Consider the following 25,409-nt stretch of genomic DNA (forward strand, 5'->3'; position numbering starts at 1 on the left):
ATTTCCCACCCTGCCTTTTTTCTTATTCCATCGACACACAATCGCAGCCCCGGAGCTTTATGCTGCTCCTAAAATGCGCTTTTATTATTCAGTGGAACTTTATACAGCAGCTTAATTTACTGAATGTTTGAGAGCAAAATTGTGATAGAGGTATTAAAAAAGAAAAGAAAAAGGGGGTGTCTTTGCCTCTGCGGTAGATGGCAGCTGTTTTTTTAATAGTCCCTCATGATCCATGCAAATTTGATCACTATTGTCAGGGACCAGACATGAAGGATATTGCAATATCTTTTTGGTATATTTGTCGATAATATTTTTTTTCTTTTGCTCTTGTAAGTCATCAATATGCAGCTTATGCTTTCTTGAAGGTGCACTGCAAGGGTTACCTTTTCACCAGGAAGAGATTAAGCTGCACTTGGGAGGGCAGAGAGCACAGGAGGAACACAGTGGCAACAAACTAGGGCCAAGAGGCCAACCAGCCAGCGGCTCCCTACCCCACAGTGTGAGGACTAAGCTAAACGGTTAGCACTTTGTGGGAAGCCAAGCATGTGAAACACGCCTCGGCCCCTGTTGCCGGGCTGCTCCTGTGTCTTGTCTCACCACCTACCTGACCATATTTAGTCAAGCAGTGCAAAAAATAGTTCCCCCGCTCCGCTCTACTCCTCTCCTTGTCTCGGCCCCCCTCCCCCCTTTCATATCCCCCCCTCAGCAACTGTTGGCCACAGGGTCCAGGAAGCCTCCCCTACAGCTCCCTGCCTATTGATTCCACTGGCCTGGAAGGAGAGAAGCGTGAGGCCAGCTAGCCGCTGCTACCATTTGCTGCGCTATTTTTAGTAGCTCCAAATAAAGTGGTCTCTCATGCTCCCACTTGTATATTCTTGATCTCCCCCCCCCCCCCCCCCGTTTTACATCCTTCACCACCTATTCCACTGCCTCCTCTGATACCACCCCCTTCACTCTCTGTGTCCTTTTGACCCCCCCAATCTCTATCATTATAGAGCTGGAACACGCTGCTTATGGTAGACCTTCGTCTGCTCACCTCTAAACTTAGAATAACTGCATATCTGAGAACCCAAGGAGAGAGTGAGGGCTGAATGTGCAGTGCAGAGAAGCATGGAGGGTTATTGCTATATCGTTATAACACAGAAGGACATTTTGTCATGTTTTCCCCATTTCTTTATTTTCTGTACTGTTTCTGGCAATGCACGAGGACAAGTGGCAGCCGGGCGGCCTACGAGGCACTGAAAAGTTTGGGCTGCGCTATCTCCCTTTTTGAGCTCTCATTAATTTTCAAGTGTCTTTTTCAAGCTTTCCCGAGGCGCGGCCACTGAAGAATCTGTTTAATTAGTTGGTCTCATCACGGGGCACATCTATACTGTACGGAAGTTATGTCCTCTTTGCCCTCCGCTCATTTTCACTCTCTCCTCTTTTTACCTCTTATACCTCAATGACAGCACACGGTCCTCTTACATTACCCCACCTGCATTTTAGCTGCAGCACACCCCAGGACCTGTAAGCCTGTGGTCTTGAACACAAAATACTCTCTCCAACAAGGCAAAGCGCCTGGATACAAGAGTGTGACGTTTCACTTGTAATGATTGAGACTGTGAAAACTCACAAACACCCTGAATCCACAATGAACATTTGTCAAAGCAAGAAAAATGTCTTTGATTTGATGAGCCATTTGAGAAGCTTACAGTCACTCTTCCCCTCAGTCACAGTTATATCTCAACTCTTCATGGCTGAGATAATTCTGCATAGATTTAAGTGTGTAATTTATTTAATACATTGTCCCTGCGATTTACAGCTTTCCGATTACATTATCTTTACGGCTGTAACAAGAATTGACCATTTGCGAGATCAAATGGATTCCTTGCTAATGTGTCCGCTCAAAATTTGACCTTACGTGGCCAATCAAAGTGCAGGATTGCGGCTGCATAAATGGCAACTGGAAATGTCCACCTGTTATTGCTCCTCATCCTCTCTACGTTTGCACACTGCTTAAAATTGACCCTGGAGTAATTTTCCAGGCCACCTTTTTCATGTGCTATGTGTGTACACAGTAAATACACTTGTATGTTAATTCTTTACTCAGTTGGTTAAATTTTTTTGTGGCCTGTAATTACTCCCATAGAAAAATGCCCTTGTGTGCTTTGCGTATCCCCCCACGGGTCTCCCCCCTTTCTCTTCCAGCCACCTAACCCACCAGTTTAATCTCCGCTACAACCCGACATCCCATCTTCCCCCGAAACTCAGCAGCATGGCGTACATCTTCCCTCCATGATGAATAGCTTGGGGCCCAATGTTTAGCTGAGCAGTCAATCGATCAATAAGAAAAGGGCTCACTAATGGATGTGCTTTGTTTCACTGGATGAAGGCGTGGAATGAGTGTTTCTCCCCATAACTACCACTTAAGATGCATCTCCATTCAAATTAAAATAAATAAATAAATAAAACGGAATTAATGTAAAATAATTTTTTTTTTATGATTCTTTGTTTTGTTCAGAAGATGCAGTGTGGGTGGAATCAAACGCAATATTAGTCGTCCGATTACAATTTATTTGTAGAAACTGATAATTGAAGCTCTTCTTCTCCTGTTGTTATGTAGGAATTGTGAACAAACGTCATTGAGATTTTTCGCGCCGATTAACAGAAAACGCTGAGTAGAATACTCGGATCGATCTCAATTAAGTACAAATATAAAACAACTGATTGCACAAGGATTTAGCCGGGGGAGCAGTGTCGACTATCGTGCCTATAATTGCTGCCAGGGGGGTTCTCCACTAAATATCTACTTGGAAAAAGGTAAAATAATGAAGTCATTTTTTATTTTTTAAATTTTTACTAATTAAGATGAATTTGTAGGGTTGTGTTTTCACTTTAAGATTAAATAGACTTTTTCTTTATTTTTACCGTGTGTGTGTGTGTGTGTTTGTGTGTGTATGGTGTGTGTGTGTGTGCATGGTGTGTGTGTGTGTGCGTGTGTGCGTGCATGCGTGCGTGTTTGTGTGTCTGTGTGGACAAAATAATTGATGAATCCTGTACGCCTGCCGAGGATGGTAAAACTTTATGGATGTTTTAACAGGACACGGACACAGGGTGCTACTGATGGTCATTCTGACTTTGACAGACGGTCATTATGTTTGTTAGAGAGAATCAGAGAGAGAAAAAGAGAGCAAGCGTGAGCAAAAGCAGGGCAAAGAGCGCTGCACACAGCTCTACATTGAAGCAATGGTGCTAAAACTAAGTTAGAGACCTTCCATGTTAGGTAAAAAGATTTGTATCAGTATGAAACTGTGGCAAAACAGATCTAGTATATATAATGTATTGTAACCTGTATACAACTCATCAGTCCTCTTAATTCTTTTCATTTGCTTCTCCTACGATTCAAAGTTGTAAAACTATAAAACATGGGGAAGTCCACGAGTGGCAGGGCGACTATCTTTTTAAAAAGCATTACATATTCTTGGTTCTTATAGTCTTAATGAGAGCTCGTCCCTCTGAATTTACTAAAATGAGGCAGGTGTCCTCTCGGAATGAGAAGTTTAATTCAGGGAATTCTGGTAATCTTCAGATGGTGGCTGTTTTTTTCTTTGAGCTTCAAGCCTGCTGTTGAAGTCTGTGGTCCGTCCTTCTGCTTGTTTAATTCCTCCCCTCTGTGTGCCTGCCCACCAGTCGACATCATAAGGGGATTAGAGCTGCTTCCAAGTCCAGTGTGTCCTTTTCTGAAAAAAAATCTGCATGCTCCTTGTCCGACGAGGAAGAGCCAGCTTTCTCGTATTAACTTTAGCTCTCTCTCGTCACTTCCTCTCTTCTCCTATCCCTTGCCCCCCCCTTCACCACCACCCCTCCCTCCTTTTCCCTTTACACAGTGCATCATTCGAAGAGGTGAGGCTGTTGAGCACTTGGAAGAATAAAAGTGATTTATGAATGGGCCAGCCTACCTAGGTGCTGGAGGGGGAAGCCAGTGGCAGCCAGGCTCTCTGATCCAGCAGCCCATTGTTCCCTCCAGCCTCACTGCAGGGGAAGCTCCTCTGCCTCTCCTAGCTCTGATCTCTTACGGTGCCTCACTGGCGCAGCGTGTTTCCATTAAGTGACTCACAATCTGCACAAATACCCGTGCACTGCAGTAGAGCCCAACTGATATCTTGGTTGGATGATACGTTGGTATCGGTGTTTTTGAAGTCCAATATGCATTGATGTGAAAACTTTTTATTTTTTATAAAAGAATGTATTGCAGACAAAGATGCTTACGGTCCTTAAGAAATTGAAAGGACATAAAAAGATTAATGACAAACAAAGAGAAAAGATGCTTTGTATCAAATTCAGCTACTAGCGCATTTCCAGTTGCAGTTGCTGGTCAGGGACAAAAACATAAAACACACGTCATCTACAATACAAATGGACCAAAAACCAATGAGTCTCTACATTGAAACAAGTAACTGGTTATGTTGTGGCTGACTGGTGTATATATAATTGTACAATACTAAATAATGCTTATTATATAGATTATTTTTTTTACTACCTAAAATTTGTTTCGGCATCAACCCCAAGAAATCCAGTATCGGTTGTGCTCCACACTGCAGGGGAGCATATGTGTGCAAGACTCAGAGACACACACATACACACCCACAGTATATTGCGTTACAATCTATCTTTATTTACAGGCAGGTAAATGCCTGCATGATTGTGCACAGGTTTCATTGTTATGCTTAATCTGAATTTGACTTTTAAGATGGGAAGTTCTAGTTTCTTAAAACGTGTGAGGAGACACCAACAACCTATCTCTAAAATAAAGAGAGCTGCTGGGGAAGGGATTGTTTGGCTTCCTCCTCGTCCCCTAATTGTCATATGCAGATACACATCATAAACAAAACATTCGCACAAAAACTCTCCTGCTCTCCTGTTATTCATTAAAAGACAAGACCACAGAGATATGTCAAAGTAATATCCTTATATTGGACAGTTATTATAACATACTCCTTGTAGTCTTGAGAGACTGATCCCACTAAAACAATTTTTTTTGTAATTACACGTCTCCAAAGTATTATCTGTTGTTACTATCTTCAGTTGTTTGAATTAGTCCCTGCATCACGTTGTTGCAGTAGCTTATTCTATTTGAATTACTCACTGATGAGCGCACCCATTAAAGATGCAGCCCAGGGACTGGTTGGTTCAGCGAGCCTCGGCACCGGTTTGCTGCAGCGTGCGCTGTGACTTAATTTAAGAGTCCCCCAATCCTAGTATCCCTCCCAGTGTCCACCTCCATGAGCTGGGACCAGTCCAACAGATCAGCCAGAGGACAAGCTGATACAAGCTCCAATCCCCCCGTGGCCAATCAGAACGCCCACACTTCTTCCTAGGGCAGGGCCAGCGGTGGCTCTGAGCCAATAAATAAGCTCATCCGTGCTGTAATGCTCTGTCTGTCCTGTGGCATGCTGAAACACTGAGTCCTGCCTGCTATGTTGCTATAGCACATGTTGAGATAGGGAGGGGTGGGGGTAGCAGAGGGATGCAAGGATGGATGGATAGAGGGGAACGTGGGATTGCGGGATGGGTGGAGGGAGAAGGAGGGGTACATCCCTTACTGTTAGGACTCAAGGACATAAAGAGCTTTTGGGAAAGTGACTATAGCATGCAAAGAGAAAAGCTTGCGTTTGTGAAGCAGCCATAAGCGCTGATGGTATGTTTTTTTGCCCACTTGCCAAACCTAGAAAGAGCAGGATTTATTTGCGGCACTTTAAGTGCCTCAGCAATGCAGGTAATAAATATGACAGAGCAAGGTGATGTACTTCCACAGCACAGCTGTCAGGCATCTTTAATATTTTCTCCCCCCCATTTAAAAACAAATACAGTTTATCTATTTACTTGATGTATTGGAATAAGTAATAGAATTTGTTCGGGCTTTAGATGGTACTTTAGCGTCTGTAATGTGTGTTTTTATGGAACACAGAATTGTGCTGCATATTCCTTAGCTGAGTGAACACGTAAAAATATAAACCTTATACTAAATATGATTTGACCTCAACACAGACCTTGTGACTTTACATGTCACGCTGCCCTTTTCTAACCCTTCAAATTAAACCTGCGTGATGTGTATGATCAAATGTTGGGAGAGTCCATGCTCTGTGTCCCATGTCCAGTCGTTTACATGTTTGTCAGAGTTTTTTTTATAAGAGGGGCTTAGTAACCTTAATGAACTCTGAGGGACACATCAAGGCCGACGTTCACATCTAAACCAGGCTTAGCTGTTGAATAATGCAGGCCGTGTTGCCACGGTAACCCTTTCGGACACCAAAGTCAATGGTGCCTGTGTAAATGTGTTTTGACAGGTCAGAGAAGATGAGGTTTTGTGATTGTTTTTTGTCTTTTGGCGTGCTCGTGCCTGAGTGTGTGTGGATTTGTGAGGAAAGGACCTGCAAAAAATACAACTACGAAGCACTTCAGCTTTAAAAAAAAAAAGCATTACATTATTGAGATTAGGCGGAAATGCCCGTGGGGAATTGTGGGAGAAAACCTTCATTGTACTGCATCTGTAGAATCCTGGGTGTGTGAGGAATATGTTGGAGATTCTATGGAGCCTTATCTGTTGATATGTACAGTACGTTCCCACAAGCTCCATTAACATTCTGGATGTTAGAGTCGTTCTCCTCTGTTCTGGGGCACACGGCCTGTTGTTTTAGTGCTTAGAGGAGGCAGTAGCAGATACAAGGCCTTTTGATCCCCATTATTTCCTAGTGCAAACAATGGATTTTAATTACCAAATCACTCTTTCAGCCACAGCTTCTCCCTCTGCACATGTGCCCAAAAGTGTAACTGCCAAAGAGGTTTAGACTCATCAGCCGCAAAACGGCAGCTTGTTTGTGTCACTTTGGATCTGCTCTGCCAATTACTATGGTGGAGAATTTGGTGATGTGTTATCTTCGTTTTTTTCCCCCCACTGCGCTTGAGGGGCGATTCTGTCACTGCTGGCTTTTCTGTGTGTAAAGGGACCCTCGCAGGTTACAACATACAGAGATGAACGTCTTCAGGGGCAGAAAGGAGGAGGGGGCAGGCCAGGGAAGAGTGAGGGGTGATTTAAAGTGGTAGATTTTCTGTGGGGCTGTAGATCACAGCAGCCTCTCAGACTGTCTGCCCGTATGGTGACAGCGTGGCAGGCTGCTGAGTGGCTGTCGATCGAAAGACCTTTCGTGCGGCTGAATTCTCCCTCGGTTCCATTTACCTCCCCGCAGTTAATTTCACCAGGCAGAATTAAGGCTATTTTCACTCCAAAGAAACTGCAGAGGGAACTTTATAACAACAAAATGGCCAGTGCCTGAGTACCAACAAAAGAGTCATTATCAATTAGATATGAAACATTGGCTTCGCAGGTAAGTGGTCATTTAGCTGCTGTTTTGGTGTGTGAGCCTAAAAACGAAGGGGAAAAAAAGATTAAAACGACAATGACATGGTGGCTAAACACAACGATTGCTGATGACCAAGCCAGCAAGAAAATATGTGCATATTTAAGTTAATATTCAATTTACAAAAAGTAATCCTTTGACCTCATCAGGTGTGACCCACGAGAAGTGTGTGCTGCTGTATTTATTCAAAGATCTGCCTGTGTTTAATTATTCTCTCCCTATTTGTTTTCTTTGGGTTGGGGTGGGGGTTGCAACCTTTGGGCAGTGGTTGCGTAGGTAGCCCCCTGCCCATAACGCCACAAAGGGAGATAGGGCAGGACAGGTTACATCACTCTGTGTCATGGATGTAAAAAAAGAGCTGCGACACTCACACAAACACAGCAGAGAGGCCACAGCAGACAGCAAGCAAGCGTGCACTTCGGTTTCATTCATACAAATCCGGCAATGCAGCACATTCCCGCAGGGTTGTGTTTAGGTGTGGGTGTGTTGATTTGTGCTTTAGAGCATAATCGCCTTGACACAATTGGAAAAAATACATTTTTATTTTTCACTGCTCACTTGCTAACACTACAAACGGCAACTGACAAATTCTGCATAGAATACTTTTTAAAGGTTAAAACTCAGAGTTTTCTTTAGCTCAGCCTGAGGCCCAATAAAGTGTATATTGGGGCAAGTAAGTGAATAAAAAGCAACCAGTGGTCCAGAGAAGAAACATCTCCTAAAATGTCCAAAGACAAATTAGCTGTAGCTTGTAACTTTGGCACAAGGATCTCCTCCGGTGATCACCACGTTACACTGTGGAGAATCACAGATGGAGCACGTGTGATACCGTATGTTACCCATGGGCTTCGTTTATGTGTCGACAATATCTTATTCGTTACATGGGCCCATAAAATCAAAATATTGACAAAAGCCACCATTGGCGTTAAGCACAGCAAATGAATGACCTCAGTTACTCACAGCAGACACCGGACGAGCACAACCACCCACACTCATCAATAAGAAATATTACAAATCCATACAATAAGGCCATCTATTTGATTTCTGCATTCCATGCAGAGAAAAGTTTGATATAGCAGCTTGTAGAGGGGCCACTGATCTGTCTCATCTGCCAACGGGCTTTTTGTTGAGGAAGATAGTGAGCAGGGTGAAGGGGCCACAGATGATTTTCTTTGCTCTGTTGGCAGCGTGACTGAGGAGCAATGACTGGAGGAATATGAAAAAATTGGCCAGTGAGTTTTCAGCCACTGGTGACGGCACGTTTGAGTCCGTTTGTATCTTTGGTTGACAAGTGATTTGAGGTAAATGTTTTTTTTTTCTTCTATTCTTTGGATAGTCAAAGCTGTCCTATGTCAAGTCAGTCATTCAGAATAATATGAACTCATCCTGTTCTTTGGTTGTGTCACTTTTCAAGCTGGTTATTTGCACACTGTTTAAGTGTTTTTCACGCCGTTAAGTTGGTTAAAGTCATTTAATACAGCACGTTAATTTTAGTTTTCAGCCTTCACATTCATAATAGACTAAAACCTATTAGGTTATGATCCAAGCCAGCACGAAAAGTTATGTCCAATAATTGCATGGTTGTTTTATAGGTAATGAGCAGTTCTTCTGTGGAGTACATCTGATTTAGGTGTCCTTTTTATTCCAATTTAACCCGCACGACCTTGCTTCTTTTATGTGTCGTCTCGCTTTTTGAGTAAAAAGGATGTACATTATACATCTTATGGCTGGTGCCTGAAATGAAAATAAGACTTTTATTACAGGTGCTGAGGAGAATGAGGTGCAAAGGAAGACCAGCATGGGAAAATAATTGGGTCATCTCGAACCAATGGGACATTAATGCGCCATTGGGCTTCTCTGACTTCTCTGTCTCTCTTACCTCCTTCTTCATAAATTGCTATGAATCAGGACACCCCATAATATAATACCGGGTGATTTAAGGCTAATTAAAGCTAAGCCTTCATAGGCTCTCCACCTATTTCTCAAATGGACAGAAAAGCATACCTGAGAATGTTTGAAAATGCACCTGGCGTCTCCTAAACAACCTTCATGGCGGCGGCAATAGCTATAGTGATAAGCAAAACATCATCAGAAATGCGCCGCTTCCCTGTCTTCCCCTTCCCAGTTTATGCAAATAGTCCTTAATAAAAGCATGCTCACTCAGGGGCCTCAGGTATAGGCAAGGAGGGGAAGGTCACATTGTAGGGGAAATTATTCTCCTCACGGTATGGTAATGAAAGGCTTTTTTTTTTATCGAGCAGTGCCAGTTAGGTTCTTGTCCTCAGCTCTCTGCTGCACTGCTGGCCCGGACGCTACCTGTGTTTATTTACTCTGTCCACAGCGGGACAGACAGAAGCTGTGGGACAGACATGACTGCAGCGGACTAGTAACTAATTGCTTCAAGGGGCTGGAGTGGAGGCCAGGGGGAAGTTTGGGGATCTGGATTCTTGCCAGTTACATTTGCATGGGGATTAAAAAAGCTGCTTTTAATTATTTGTCCAATGTCTGATAATTTGTTTCAGTTTACCCTGTTTTTTTGTGTGTTGAAGCTGTTCCTACCTCATTTTAATAAATATTTTTTAAAGGAAAAAAAAAGGCAACATGAATGCCAACAGTCCCATTCAGAGCAGCATCTTTCTGGATCAATGAAATCCTGAACAGTTTTATGACTCAAACTCTCTCAGCCTCCTCTGGGTTTGGGGACACAGCTCATCCCTGCCCTGAGTGGAAAGACGAGGGGAGGAGGGTTTCACTTGGACTGTGTGTGTGTGTGTGTGTGTGTGTGTGTGTGTGTGTGTGTGTGTGTGTGTGTGTGTGTGTGTGTGTGTGTGTGTGTGTGTGTGTGTGTGTGTGTGTGTGTGTGTGTGTGTGTGTGTGTGTGTGTGTGTGTGTGTGTGTGTGTGTGTGTGTGTGTGTGTGTGTGTGTGTGTGTCTTGGATTTATGAATGATTTGTTCCGGACAGTGTTCACTATTTCAAAGGACCTGAAATGTATTGATCCTGTCCGCGGTGAGCGGACACCTCATTTGTTGTCTGAAGTCGTATCATCTGGAAAGGCTGGTACAGTTAAGACTCTGCATCAGGGAAGAACATACAGTTCTGCGTGTTTTGCGGAAAAGGAATATTTAGTAATTAATTTCATGTGAGCAGCGTGACTATGGATTTGGAAGTTCACACCTTTTAACAGCTGTATGAAATGATCTCTGTCAGCAGATAGATTTTGTTTGGTTGCCATGGAGATGGATTATTTTTGACATGCATGCTTAATTGCACAATTTCATCCTGAGCACTTTTAATCTGTTTGTTTATAACTTAAACACTCTTTTGTGTCTTTTGTGTTAAATGCTCCAGTAAAAGTTAGTAAGTGGACTTTGAGTGTTGGTTCTTTTCCAAGGTCCTATTTCAAAGGTCAATAATTATTTAAATTGGCATTTTGGTATTCAGGATTTTGGGTACTGAGTATTTCTAACCACAGACACCGATCAAGTCTGTATATTTGACCATATACGCACTGTCACAGTAGCAAGACTGATCATTTTCATCATTAGCTTTATAAAGGTTTTTATTTTCCCCAGACAGGTGGCTCCTTTTGGCTATTAATTTCCAATGCAGAACTCCTTTCTTGAGCTTGAAGCCTTAGTTAACGGGTGACGGTATGCCACACACGTCTTCTACATCAGAGTAACCATATGTTTGTGCGCAGCCATTAATCTCCTGCTGGATGTTGACTGTTCCCGTTTTGCCCTGTCCTATACGCAAGTCATTGTCCCCCGACTCCCACTTCCTGTTGCAATATCGGCCACTGTCCACCACACAGATGGCTGTCAGCCAGGCGAGGGCAGCAGAAGGGCCCTGTCGACCCCTACACACACACACACACACACACATACGCACACATATGCACACTTTTAGTTCACTGTCTTACATACAATGACAAACGCCAACACACACACGGAGCTAAGGGCGTCAGAGAGCGTCCTGGTCAAAGACAAATTGCAGCCCAAAGACAGCGGGCCCCAGTGTAGCTCTCCTGAGGGACTCTTGAGATATCTCACAGGGTGACCCAGTTCCATCATGTCTCCCCTTCTCCCTCGCTCTCCTCTGCCTTTCTCCTCTCTCGGCTGCACGTCCTCCTGCATTCACAGAGACCATTGCATTGGTTTAGAGGTTTTAACTGTCATGAGTAAACCTTCACTACACTCTGAATGTTTTTCCCTCTCATAGCAGATTTTAAGTCGTCCAGTCAGTCAAGTCGGTGCAGCGGCTGAAGCTGGACAGACTCACTCTCTTCTTCCATCTCCCCCTCGCTCTACATCCTACCTGAAGAGCCAATTCACAGTTTCTCTCATACCTCCCTCAGTCGCTGCTAATATCGCTTACCCAAGGGATAAAAAATAAAAACAACTTCTTGGATTTATTTCTTGGTACTTAATTCACCGTCTTTTTTTTCTGCCTTTACAGCAAATAGCTTAACAGCAATGCAGCAGTGGCAGTATGGGGCATTAATATTAATGTCTGCCCATTTCGCCCAGCCCGGCAGGGAGCCTGTCAATCTAGACCTCTGTTGGAGGGGCTCCCTACTACTGCAACCACCTGCCCGGCACTCAAGTGCCGGGTTTTGACACAAGTAGGTGCCAGTCTGCCCCTATATTGAGGAGGCACGCATCCATTGGCCCGTTGTCTACGTATAGGAGACGTTTCCAGCCAATCCAGATCGCACAAATGTTGTACATTGCACCAATAGGAAAAGAAAAAAATGTGCACAAAAAGAACAAAGGCTTTGTGTGGGACAAATGCCCTTGATTCTTTTGGTAGGTCTATCAGTTTGTCCAGTTTCAGTTTGACTCAAGTTTTTTTTTTTCTTGAACGAAAGCTAAAAAGGTGTATTGTGTAACCGCTGGGAATAAGTTTTATGTTGTAGCTTCAGGCGAGAATCTGATGTGGCAAGGTCTTTTCCTGCATAATTTGCTTGTTTAAGTCTCAACTCCTGCCCAGTGGGAGCAGCGTGGATGAAATGAGTCAAAAAGTCCCCCCATGAGATGTTAAATCTACAATATGCAAGCAAATAGTTCCTTTTAACAAGGGCGTTATATTATGAATGTGAGATTAGGTTGAATGGGTGCGGTTGCTATATCATTTAAGCAGTGCTCCTCTGCATTAAGTGGTTGAAGATGGCTGCAAGCAATGCAGGTGTGTGTGTATGAGTGTGTGTGAGTGTGCGTAAGCCTCTGTACACTGAGAGGTAGAGAGAGAGCTCGGGAGCCTGGGATCAGTGTGCTGCGCTGTTCATCACTGCAGCAGTACACCAGCACTGAATCTCTGTCCGTGCAGAGGTGCTGCTGACTGTCTCCCCCCCCCCCCCCCCCCTCTGCCCCTCTTTCTCTGCTTTCCTCAAGAGAGTGTGCTAATGATGCTTTCTTTCATTACTCCAAGAGGAGGGAGGGAAGCTGTAGGTTTTAGCAAAAAACTGCGGGGAACCAGCCATCCTGATTGCCTTCCGTCTGAAAGCCTGCCAGCGCGTTTGGCTTTGCACTGGTTTTGCTTTCTTTTCCCCATCTTAACAATTTTTTTCATTGCTTGTGCAGGCTGAGGCTTCCCTGTTCTGTGCTAGAGCCTATATCCTCCCCGTGCCATTTCAAACCGTACACTATTGTGTACATAAATGCTCCAGTGCGCACACAGGGGTCTGTTCAGCCATATCAAAGTCAGAGAAAAATGTGCCAAGTCCTTTTGTCGCAGTTCAAAGATATGCCATGTGTGATCATTCAGGGTTAATCAAGGCCAGAAGCGTCCCCCCCCCCCCCCAGAATCACTGCTTTAATGCTTATTGAATGTACATTGTGTTCCTAACTACAGACGAGATAGGAGAACAGTCGTTGGATACAGTTCAGGCTTTTTCAGCGTCTGGTTTCTTATTCTATAGTATTTATAAACAAATCTTTTCTCTTTTTTTAAATTACTCTTTTTCTCTTTTCTTTTGTACCATATGCCAGGGTGTGTACCCAGGAGCTAAAGCAAGAAGAGTGCAAGGGGAGAGGGCAAAGAAATAATGGATGAATTCAAACGCTAAGCTGAAGCTGCCATGCAAGGAAAAACCTGGTCGACTTCAGAAGAAGAGAGATATCCACTCACGTGGATTTCTGTCTAATTATGGTCAAATTTACCTCTCATGGAGAATTTTTTTCTCTCTCCTTTTTCCCCCCAGCATTGTTTCTTCTTTTTTTCTATTTAGTAAAAAGTGGATATATGTGTGCGTGGGATCCTTTAAAGAGTCTCTTTTACTTCAGTGACAGCGTGGGGAGTGACAGTCAGCCTCCCTCTTTATCCCCACTGTGACACCCTGACTCCCTTCCAGCCTTCCTCTCTTGCATCGTTGCCTTTGCAGCCACGTCTCTCTCTCTCTGTGGCTCACATCCTCTAAATGACCTTCAATCGCACAGAACTGACTGACTCCCTCCACCGCACCAGGGCCACCTGTGTTAGGCAGCACTGTCTAAACAATGGATGTTTCCCCTTTCCCATCCTGTCTGTTTCTTCCCCCAGAAAGGAGTCCTGAGCGAATGCGGCTGGGTCTTGTGTAATTACCATTTTGCCTCCCACTGATAGGCGCGTTTGCGCATCATCAAGGGAGAAGTGGCCCAAAGAGGATTGTAGAGAGACGGGCACTCTAAAATAAAACACAGCACTCGCACTGCTCAAAGCTCGATGTAAATAACACTCTGCTTGGGAAAAGCAACTCCTCCCTTAGTTGATTTAGTATTCTTGTCCCCACGTGTGAAAATGGGATATGCTCTGCTGTAAAAAAAAAAAAAGAAGAAAAAAAATTGTGTACATGCTGTGTATTAGCAGCACAGACAATGTGATGTGTTTGCTACCAACAAATTGTGCCTCACCTCACGCTATCACACGGCGCATGAAAACATTCATTCTCAGATGAGTGAATTTGGGCATTTTACATCCCAAATGTAAACCTTTCATCGGTTTAACCGCATTGTCTTGACTTTCCATTCAAACACTCACCTCTCTCCCTACTCTGCTTCCTCCTCCCTGTGCAGTGCCATGCGCGTGCTGCTGTCCAAACTGCCGAGGCCTTGGATCGTGGACGAGAAGAAGGACGACGGTTACACCGCACTGCACCTGGCTGCCCTCAACAATCACGTGGAGGTGGCTGAGCTGCTGGTGCACCAGGTAACCGCGCATTTCAATGCCGCTTGAAGCACTCGACTCACGACAAATGTTCACACTTATCTAATAGACTCTTTACATTTACAACTATTAGCTCAATGCATGGCTGCATCGGCTCAGCCTGCTCTCCTGGCTTCCCCTGACTACAGTGCTTCCAATTCACTCCCCGCAGCCAGCAAGCTGTGGACCAGTTTAAGCTGCTATAACTACCTTTCTTTTTTTTCCTCTTTATTGAATCCATACGGTTCACATGGCCTCCGGAGGTAATCTTTAGTGCTGCTGGGCCCTCACATCCTCCTCTTCATGCAATCATCGGTTTGTGGTCTTTCTCCCTTCTGAGATTGCAGTTTTAACTCCCCGAAGACGAACACATACAGAAGTGTACTGAAAAAGTCACCTGACCAAGCAGGAACTGGGTTAATTGGAATATGGTGCAAGGCAGCAATGTGGCTGCAGCACACCAACGCATGAACCTTTGCTGTGCGAGCTGCCTTTCAGCGGTGACGGCCTTTTTTCCCAAGTCCCTGCAATGGGCTGGTTTGCAGTGATGGCTCAGCTTTCTATTCAGAAATTGCACCACGCTACAAGGTGCACTGCAGATTCCCTGCCAGCTAGCCAGCTAGTCAGTCTTATTACTTGGGGATTTCAAACACTGCCTGATCACAATTCTTATCTTCCCTCCACATCTCCTCAGCCGAGGTTAATCGCAATTGGAAATGACAATCATATGCAGCGTTATTGTGGGAAATGCGTTTTTTCCCCACCCCCTAGGTGATACTTTGTTAGTCGGCAGGGTTAAAGGAAGAAAGGTTCTTTGAGGCACATAAAGCCAGAGGGCTTGTTACAGTTTTTTATGTGCTAAGCACAATTTTATTTGTCTACATTTATCACTTGGTTGTTCATGTATAAATGCACAATTCCCATATGTTTGTGTGTGTTTGCCTCTTTCTTGTTCCCACCTCCCAGGGCAGTGCCAGCTTAGACATCCAGAATGTCAACCAGCAGACAGCATTACACCTGGCGGTGGAACGCCAGCACACCCAGATAGTCCGGGTGAGTGTCGCCCCTTCTTACTTATCCTCTCTTTTCTCATTTATTCTCCTTCTTTCCCCATTTCACTTCTACCACAAACCTCAGATCCCGTCTCTAGTAATCTCTGTATCACTCCCTCATTCTGGACCTCAAACAAAGGGGAGTAGGATAACATCAGTGCCGCCCCACATTTATTTGTTGGATGTCCTGCGGTTGAATGAGGTCCTGCCTCAGAGTGATGCTGTGAAGGGAGAAACGCTCTCTGAGGCTGTGTCTCTTGGTTGGAGTCGTTTTGTGTAGTGTTGGATTGAGACTGCCACGTTGCCATCTTGTGGACTCAAGAAAAAATGCACTCTATAATTGGGCAATACAATACCGGGGCAGCTCATTGTGAACAGCAACCTCATAAATCAGCACTGATGGCATTTGCATTGTAGCAACAAAAAAAGTTGTTTTATGGATGTTGCTAGAGCTTCTGCGCGACTGGCTGTTTGTGTAACTCTTTGTTTATACACCTCACTCAACAGCTGTTGGTGCGCGCCGAGGCCAAGCTCGACGTGCAGGACAAGGATGGGGACACGCCACTTCACGAGGCACTGCGTCACCACACACTGTCCCAACTGCGACAACTCCAAGATATGCAGGATGTCAGCAAAGTGGAGCCCTGGGAACCTTCCAAGAACACCGTAAGTCGTCATACTTAAAAAAAATGGAACAGCAAAGTGTGGAGGTGAAAAATCCAAGAGATGCAATTATCAATACGAAAACATAAAAAGTAGAAACTGCGACTCGCTTATGACTTCTAATGTTGGTTAAACCTGCCATCACTCATTGCTCTTTAAAACAATAAGCATTCCTTTCACATTTTATACTTGTTTTTTGCTATTAAAGGTCTCTAAAGTCTTTGTCAGCATAAACCCAGCATCACTGGGAAGTGTCCAAGACCGGACGTTGCTGTACTGCAGGGCTGATACACACACACACACACACCTAGGGACTGTTACTGCTACTTTTATACAGAAACCCTATGTGTGAGCTAGATTAATACATCTGTTGAAACTCAAGATTTTATTGATTTTGGGATTGAAGAACAGAAATATTGGTTGAGAGAGCAAAAAGTCATTACCAATAGCTACCACGGGTCTAGCAATCCCATAATATCTCTGTTGTAACCATATCGGGATCTGACTGTGTTAAGGGTGACACCTTCTGACCAACACCAATCTCTGACACATTGTATTCCCCACTCACATGTCCAGACATTTTCCTGAGCTTCTCCAGAGGGGCTGTATGTGAGGACACAAATGTCCTCTAGTGTTTTCCTGACCTTTTTCTACAATCAACGTAGTGAAATTTATGGAAAATTTCTTAGTGAGCCCAGCTGAGAATACACCAGGAAATCATGTTGGTGACTGTTAACAGAATCACTGCTTTCTGCAGCGGAGTGATCACCATGTCCTGCTGCTCTACCCAGATGTCACGGAATGTTCTGGAGATTTTCCTGCTGTTGTGAACGCGTCTGACTCGGACAATCTCCTGCAGCGGTCGTCATATTTAAATGGGAATCTCCAGAAAAAGGCCGGAAGCAATAGTCTTTAGGGTTGACACCAGACGACTCCCATGAAAACCTGTATGAAAATATAGAGAGAACACATTCAAACCACAACCAAGAAAATTGGACAGTTTTATAAAGCGTCAGGCCGGGTGTGCAGTCAACCTTCATAAATATGCTACGTGTTTGCTCTGACAGCAATTAGAGAAGTATGATCACGTCACGGCTATCAGTTCTGCAGGACTTATGTACACACCTGTACGACAATCAGTGTGTGGTTTCGCTGCCCGTTGTGAGGAAAAAAAACGATGACGGATCACATGTAGACAGGAAGCTCAGTGCTCCTCAGTCCTCTGTCACCTGCATCACTGGACAGCTCAGTCTGCAGCAGGCCCATCATTCAGACGCAAGCAGGGATCAGTCAACCAGCTCGCTGCCACCTCTTGACCAGCATGAATGAGTTGTTCCCTCTGTCGAGGCCAACATGTCTATGTTAACACCACATCACTAATCCCTACGGGGATGTGTTTAAGGCTAAAGTGCTCGGCCGCAGCAACAAGCTTACCTTAAGTGTCACCTCCCTCTCCTCCTCCTCCTCTCTTCTACCTTGTTTCTTGCCTTCCTTAGTTCCCCAGCGGAGGAGCAGAACAGCAGATAGTGCTAGATAGGTGCAGTGGGGTCACTCTCCCATACCCTGCACATTCCTTCCTCAAAACGAGAATTGAATTAGTCGGCCCGGTGGCTCCATCAGCAGAGATTCGAAAGCTACTGGTTGAAGACAATTAGACATGGAAGGCCCAAATTGATGGAGAGAGAGCAAGAGAGAGGCTTTGAGTGAGGGGTAGGCTGAGTGAGGCGATGAGTTCTCAGAGGGACAGAGATGGGACAGTTAATTCGATTTTGGTTTGGGTCGAAGGGTTTCCACTGTCTGACAGCAATCTCAAGGCATGTCTTTGATTGGCTAATTAGCGCCGATATGATAGTTCTTTGACATGGTTCATCTGAATTTGACTGTGACGCCATTATTCGTCCTCCTCTTTACTCAGCATTAAAGGTCTGTGTGACAGTTTGTCAAAATGCACAGTGTCGTCTCTGATTCTGTTTTTTCTGTCTCTGTCTGGCTCTTTGCAGTTAATCATGGGCCTGGGCACCCAGGGGGCAGAGAAAAAGAGTGCGGCATCCATCGCCTGCTTCCTGGCAGCTAATGGAGCAGACTTGACCATTCGTAACAAGAAGGGCCAGTCCCCTCTGGACCTGTGTCCTGACCCCAGCCTCTGCAAGGCTCTGGCCAAATGTCACAAAGAGAAGAGCAGGTAAACCTTAAAGGAACGCTCTGGTACGGTAAATAATAAAGCTCCAGCACGGAGATGGTTAACTTAGCTGAAATAAAGTTCAATAATTAAATCTGTGTGTGTATGAAGTAAACAAAACCACACAAAGCTTCTGGTCTTTAAACAAGCAGAGAAGATGGATGTTTTAAATATGCTCATACACTCACAGCTACTGTAAAAAAAAAAATTAGAACCTTCTCACCAAAATCGTCAAGACACTCTTGTTGATTTTCTTTGCTTAAAATTCCTGTAGGGCTTTCTTTACTTTTCTTTCCTTGTCCCCGTCTGTCTCCACCTAGTTTCTTTGTTCACTGTCGGCCTCTCTTGCTTGTGGTCTCTCCGCTGCTCTCACACTCCCCCCCCCTCGTCGTTACAGTGGCCAGGTGGGCACCCGCAGCCCGTCTCAGAACAGCAACATCGAGTCGCTGGAGGAGTGCATGGTGTGTTCGGACATGAAGAGAGACACTCTGTTCGGGCCCTGCGGACACATCGCCACCTGCTCCCTCTGCTCGCCACGTGTCAAAAAGTGTCTCATCTGCAAGGATCAGGTCCAGTCAAGAACCAAGGTATCGGTATCTGCCTCACTCAGAAATTGAAAGAGGTAGATGACAAGGAGTTGATAGACACTTTGATCCCCTTTGTGTTTTTTGTTTAATTTTGTCCTCCCGCAGATTGAGGAGTGCGTAGTCTGCTCTGACAAAAAAGCAGCAGTGTTGTTCCAGCCCTGTGGCCACATGTGCGCTTGTGAGAGTAAGTTACAAACATTTCCTCATCATATTTGACATTTCTTTTCTTTGGGGGCCAATTTCTATATGGAAAAAAACCCCTGTACATCCAGCACTGACCACACTGTGTTCTGTTCCCACCAGATTGTGCTAGCCTCATGAAGAAGTGCGTACAGTGTCGGGCTGTGGTCGAACGCCGCACCCCGTTCGTTCTGTGCTGTGGAGGGAAAGGTATGGAGGATGATGATGCCGCTGATGATGATGATGATGATGATGATGATGATGATGATGATGACATTAGTGAGTGAATCTTCCACACGTTCCCTTTTAATCCCCCGACTTTCTTCTTAGTTTTCTTTCTTTCTGTTCTTATTCTTTCACTCTTTAAAAACAGAAAATTCTGCTTTATCCCTTTTTATCTTTTGCTTTGTTGTTGCCTTGCTTATGCATTTGACTCTTATGTTTGCATCACTAATATGGTGTTTTATTGTTGTTCTTTTTCTCTCCATCCTAGAGGACACATTAAATATTTAGAAAATGTTGAATCTGTCAATTTTACGTTCTAAAAAAAATGTTGCCACTGCTACATCTGCCATGTCTTAATCATGACATCAATTTTTCTGAAATTTGCTCTATAGCTATTCCTGTGAGAGAATGATTTTTGTGTTTCGAATCAAAATTCTTTTTTATTGATGATATCTCTGAATCCATGTCTAGATTAAGTTTTGCTGATCCAGCCTTAAAAATACAATACTGTCACAGAAAACCTGATCACCTTATTTATGTTTCTGTGGCCTCTAAATGTATAATAAGGATGTACTTGTTTGTAGGCAGATGCTAAACCACCTGTAGTCCTAATGATAAATGCATATTAATACCCACATGAATTTATAAAACAACAGAATCATAATTCCTCCGTAGTGGAGAGTTTCCACATAAGGACACGGAGCAGACCTGGATGTCATCAGTATCACTTTTGTGCATGACTGAATCATGATGTGACATATTGTGTGATTTTATTTATTTTTTTTAGTTGCATTCACAATCCATCCTCTTGTCTCCAACCTAAGGCAGTGTTTCACCGTCCATACCTTTATTTCATTGGTGTATCTCACTAGTGATCGTCTCTATCGTGTGTTTTCCACGTTTTACGTTGAGTTAAAAGGGAAACTGTTGTAAGTTCACCAACTTCCCCTTTACCCCTGTTATTAATTATGTACATGTCTCCACGTGTTGGTTTGTTGGACTGAATCGTCCACGCGGGTCACAACCCCGGACGCGCAAAGAAGCGAATGCAGACCCAAACACACTCATGCAAGGGGCAGCATCCCAGTAAACACCCGCGCTTCATGTCTGTTGCAAAAAGCAAATCTAGGGAAACAAACCTCATCTGTCACTTCAACCACCTACTCCTCCAGTGTGGTACTTGGTTTTTAATCATGTACCTATAACCCAGTGAGCGCAGGCATTACACTCATGCTTAAGCATTGGCTGATGGCAGAAACAGAACAAATCACATGTCGCTATGCATTTAAGTTCTACTGAGAAGTGACTATTTCCCCTCTCCTTTTCCTGATCACTGTTTCCAACTTTCTATTAGCTTCCTCTTTTTTTTTTTTTTTTTTCTCTCTGAACCTCCGTCGGAGGCTGTAGTTAGCAGCTCTGGTCCTCCGACCAACTGTTGATTGGCAGCTCCTGCTATAACAATGTGACTGGTTATTCCCAGCAGGGAGCACTAACACTATGGCAGGGGGATCGCAGGATCTTCTCCAGCCCAACAATCTGGCACTAAGTTGGTGTAAGTATGTCTCCATGATCCCCTCCCTTATCAGAGCCTTGCTTTCATAAGAGCCCCCCACAGTGCTGCCCTGGCCCCTGTCCCCTCCCCTTAGACCTCCCCATCCCTGTCTCTTTCTCTCTCTCACACACACACAAAACACACACACACACACACACACACCCACACACACACACACAGAACTGCAGATGATGATGATGATGATCAACTTGCCAAAAATCACACTGGTGATCACTATTTCTGGCAGATGTTTGCCAGTCTGGACTGGAGTCCCCCAACAGGGCCTCAGTCCAGCAAAATCTTGTTGAGCGCTCAAATAATATATTCCAGACCGTTTAACATTTATCATAACACACAAGCATCCGGTGGATTGTACTGTGCCAAAAAACACTGCATGATGTTTTGTCCGTTGCCATTTTATATCACAGATAATTACAAAGTTTGCATTTCTAAAACGCGGACATTTAAATGTGACTGCTGCGCCAACAAACAGACTATGAGTTTGATCTGCCAAACGTAGTAAGAATTCTGAGTGCATGTGCTTTTGATCTTTGCTCGTTTATAGAGCTTGTGTGTTGAATATAATCAAGCTCCCAGTTTGTTCCAGAACGACACTGCCTTTGTTTGATTGGCAATATCGTTTGCCGTTATGATGAGGTGAAGTTTGATGGGGCCGCTGTTACAATCTGTTGCTTTGTTTAGTCCCTAGGCTGGTAACTGAATTCAGCTTTCTTTTTTCTTTTTTCCTCCCCTCAACCTGTCTTTGTGTGATTCTGCTGTGCACAAACAGCCAGCGGAAACATCCCAGCCATGCAGAGAGACAAGGACAACACTAACGTCAACGCCGATGTACAGAAGCTACAGCAACAGCTCCAAGACATCAAGGAGCAGGTAAGTGTACTGAAGGGAAGAGAGGCTGCTTTCAGACATGCCCTGAAGTCCGGACACGCAAATGTTGCTCCGGACATCTTCCAGAACTTTTTCCTGCCAGCCCCCTTGTAATTTTTTCCCGGAAAGTGTTAAGATTGCAACCAGCATTTTGTAACCACCTTTGGGAAATGATCACTCCCATTCAGTGGATGTTAACCAAAACATTCCAGTGAATATTCAGCTGAACAGTAACAAATACACATGCTACGGGGTTTCCCAAAAAAACGCCCTGTATGCAACATGGTGAACATAATGCATCAGTAAACATTTGTAATTTTCTTTTCTTTTCTTTTTTTCAAAAAGTTGAAATGACTTCATCCCAACAAAAAGCCTGAACTGTGGTTGTTTGTCCTCACCTGTCTGCAGACCATGTGTCCGGTGTGTCTGGACCGGCTGAAGAACATGATTTTCATGTGCGGCCACGGCACCTGCCAGCTGTGCGGGGACCGAATGAGCGAGTGTCCCATCTGCCGCAAGGCCATTGAGCGCCGCATCCTCCTCTACTAGATCCCACCACGGACTCTCTCGCTGACTCTCTCGCTTCTCTTAAAGTTCACAAAAAAACCACGCCCGCAAGGCCACAACCACACCAGCTGCCGCTGCTGCCGCCACCGCTGCTACTGCTACTACTGCTGCTGCTGCTCGACCATCCTCACAGCACCCAAGTCAGCCAGCCAAGGGCGTCCTCAAATGTCTTAGTCCACACAACAAATGCTCTCTTCGTGGTCTGACTCTGTTCACATGGAATTTCTGTTACAAGGAAAAAATATGACTCGACTTCACCAGATCTGCGATTTTGGCATGTTTCTCTTCTCTTACCATCCCCTCCTCATCTCTTAATCTGTTTTTACTTCTCATGTGAAACTTCTTTTCTCTCTCGGGAGTCTGCAGTGGCACCATCAGACTCACGATCTTGGATATGAACTCAAGGCGGTCAGTCCCCTTGCCTGGATTTCACCGCCTGGAATAGCTTTGAGATACCAGACCAGATCCGCAGGTGTAGAGGAGAGGAGGTCGGGCCGCTGCCTTTGTTGTAAAGTTCTCACGCATCTGTCGCAGCCAAGTTTTATTGTATCTGTATTTTTTTATTCAAGCATATTGGTATCGAAAAGCTCCTGATGTGGATTTTAAAGTAGTTATGTTGTCATCACAGTATGGTAATTTTGTGACATCACTGTTTGCCCCATTTACAGGTTCGGCGAGTGTTCTTGGCTTCACGTCTGTGCTCAGTTTGTGACACACTGACACACTGTCCTCGCAACTGAAGAGCAGATGTTGGCAGTTTTGCACTAGAAAAGCCGAGTCAGGGTAAAAGCTCTTTTACACACTCGGAGGCCCCGCCCTCCGTCCGGTGATAAAAACACAAGAGCAGTCTTGACTGCCAGGTAGCAAGCCACACCCGTACTTTGTTTACCAAGCCGTACCAGGAGCGCCGCCGGCGTTGCGACACGCTTTTGGCTCCGTATTCGAGAGCCGCCGTGTAGATTTTCAAGACAAACACACAGACTGATTCAGCTTCTGTCCAGTGAGCGGCCGCCGTCGTACCTGTTTGTCGTACACACAAACCCACACGATGCAAATGTTTCTGTAGCGAGTCTCCCGTCACTAATTGTTTTAGCTGTTTTTGAGACCCGGTGGTATTGTCTGACAAAAAAAATTGTACAATTCAATGAGCATTGCTAATTTACCATTGATGACTATGTGCCATTTGCTTCCAAAAAATGTACCGGTTTAATGACTTGTATGGGGATAAGGTGCTCTTTATCTTGTATTACTTTACTTAATTAATTTAAGTCTATTTTCCTTTTTCAACAAAATCCACATTTATTGAGCTATAGAGTACAATCTATTAGAAACACTAAGAATGAAAATGTAGAATAAATTATTTTGTATTGCTGCCCACAAAAATAGGATCTATAGGTCTCACTGCCTTTCCTAATATGTAGCCTCAAAATCTCTCAAACATTCTGCTTTGATATTAATGTTGAGATACGTTTGTGATGTTTGTTTATTTTATTCTATTTTTGTTTTGCTTTTTGTTGTCAGTAGCTTTCTAGTGAAAAAAGATCGAAGCGATTTTTTCCTCTGATACAGAAAAAAAAGACTTGAGTAAATGTCGAGTAAATGTCGAGTATCTTTAACCAGTATTTTCTTTGGGAAGAAAGCTAATGATTCTTTCATATATATATGTTTTTTTTTAAGACAGAACTTGCCTTACCACTTTTAAAAGGCAGTTGCCCATGTGGAGACTCAGCAAGGTGGTTAGCTTGCTCCGCTATGTGGGAATTTGCAACCGCCTTAAATGATCCCCCCCCCCATTTCTCTGTTTAGGACTGAAAACTTTTTCCAAGGACAGATTTGATTCTTTCCACTGATAACACTTTAAGCTAGAAGAACTAATACGCTTTATGGTAGTGTTGTCTTGTCATGGTTGTTTATGAAAAAAAAGCCTATTTTGTACTTTAATTTCAATCCCTGTAATTGTCCCGTTGGAAATGTATCTGTAGTATTTTTTTCTTTTTGGCATGAATGTTTGACATACGCAGTACGACATGTATCATGAAAAACAGTTCGGTCAGTACTGCTAAATAAGTGCTTTTTAAAACAACCGTATAGCTGGAATAAAGATCTCAATGAACCGTGGGGGCATTAAAAGTGCTCTTTGTTTTTCTAACTTGCGCTGAAATGTTCATTAGCTCGTGTTTTTGTTTTGTTTTTCCAGTCGAGCTCAGATGTAGTTGGCTTCTAATAAGCAGAAAATTAGCATTTTGTTGCTTTTCCCCCGCTGTGCAGCGTCTGCCTCACAGAGGAGACGGGGGGGGGGGGGGGGGGGGGGGGGGGGGCAGAGATGGGAGGTGTGGGGTAATTGAAAATGCTAACACCTAATAATGACTCGGCACCAGCGTGTGATAGGTCAGCTATGCTAATCGGAGAGAAAGAAGGGAAGGGTTAGGGTTAGGCGAGATTTTCTATTTTTAAAGAATACCACATGATAGAGATGGGAGAGGCCTGCGAACCGAGTGATGCATCTCCTGCAGTGAGCGGTGTGACACTCTCCCCCCACTGCTGAGAGATGATGACCAAAGGCCATTTACGTTCTAGCTCATTGACTAGTCCATTCATAACCTGGACGTCTTTGAGGCCTCGGCTCGCGTTCTTAATAACAAGACACTCGTCATGCTGTCACCCTCATTTTATTTTCTCGAGTCTTTAAAACGACACGGGCTTGCTCTCGTCTGGTTCACTTGTCACAGTGTCAGACAGTGCTGCTGCTGCCACCATTTTTTATATGATGAATATGTTGACGCAAGTATGGGGACAACACAAAGGCTGGACTACAAACTCACTGATGACTTTACACTTCCGGCTGTTCATGGTCTCTGTCCAAGCTCTGACCTTTTTTCATCCGTGTGCACCGGCGCGGGCTGTTTTAGATCCTCGGGCAGAAAGGTCATCA

At 44.3% G+C, this 25,409-nt stretch overlaps 1 protein-coding gene and 1 long non-coding RNA gene across 5 annotated transcripts in view; one reads left to right on the top strand and one right to left on the bottom strand.

Moving 5' to 3' along the window:
- mib1 (MIB E3 ubiquitin protein ligase 1) overlaps window positions 1–24,591 on the top strand; it is a 53,441-nt gene extending 28,850 nt beyond the window's left edge. Inside the window, exons 13-22 of one of the 4 annotated variants that reach the window (XM_035633746.2) lie at window positions 14,455–14,587; window positions 15,551–15,637; window positions 16,144–16,302; window positions 18,300–18,481; window positions 18,876–19,065; window positions 19,171–19,249; window positions 19,369–19,455; window positions 20,951–21,022; window positions 21,813–21,913; window positions 22,319–24,591. In XM_035633746.2, coding sequence (XP_035489639.1) covers window positions 14,455–14,587; window positions 15,551–15,637; window positions 16,144–16,302; window positions 18,300–18,481; window positions 18,876–19,065; window positions 19,171–19,249; window positions 19,369–19,455; window positions 20,951–21,022; window positions 21,813–21,913; window positions 22,319–22,459 — 1,231 coding nt within the window. In that variant the 3' untranslated portion in view covers window positions 22,460–24,591. Of the gene's footprint in view, window positions 1–14,454; window positions 14,588–15,550; window positions 15,638–16,143; window positions 16,303–18,299; window positions 18,482–18,875; window positions 19,066–19,170; window positions 19,250–19,368; window positions 19,525–20,950; window positions 21,023–21,812; window positions 21,914–22,318 lie in introns of all 4 variants that reach the window. The other 3 variants (XM_035633747.2, XM_035633744.2, XM_035633745.2) reach the window with 3 other exon arrangements.
- Window positions 17,114–17,995, bottom strand: LOC118310644. Its single transcript, XR_004793823.2, has 3 exons — window positions 17,734–17,995; window positions 17,425–17,638; window positions 17,114–17,244 (listed from the first exon to the last, which is right to left on the bottom strand). It is a non-coding gene; the product is annotated as an uncharacterized LOC118310644 (long non-coding RNA).
- Window positions 24,592–25,409: the final 818 nt, after the last annotated feature.

This window comes from Scophthalmus maximus, chromosome 5 (assembly GCF_022379125.1).
Source record: "Scophthalmus maximus strain ysfricsl-2021 chromosome 5, ASM2237912v1, whole genome shotgun sequence".
Taxonomy (NCBI): Eukaryota; Metazoa; Chordata; class Actinopteri; order Pleuronectiformes; family Scophthalmidae; genus Scophthalmus; species Scophthalmus maximus.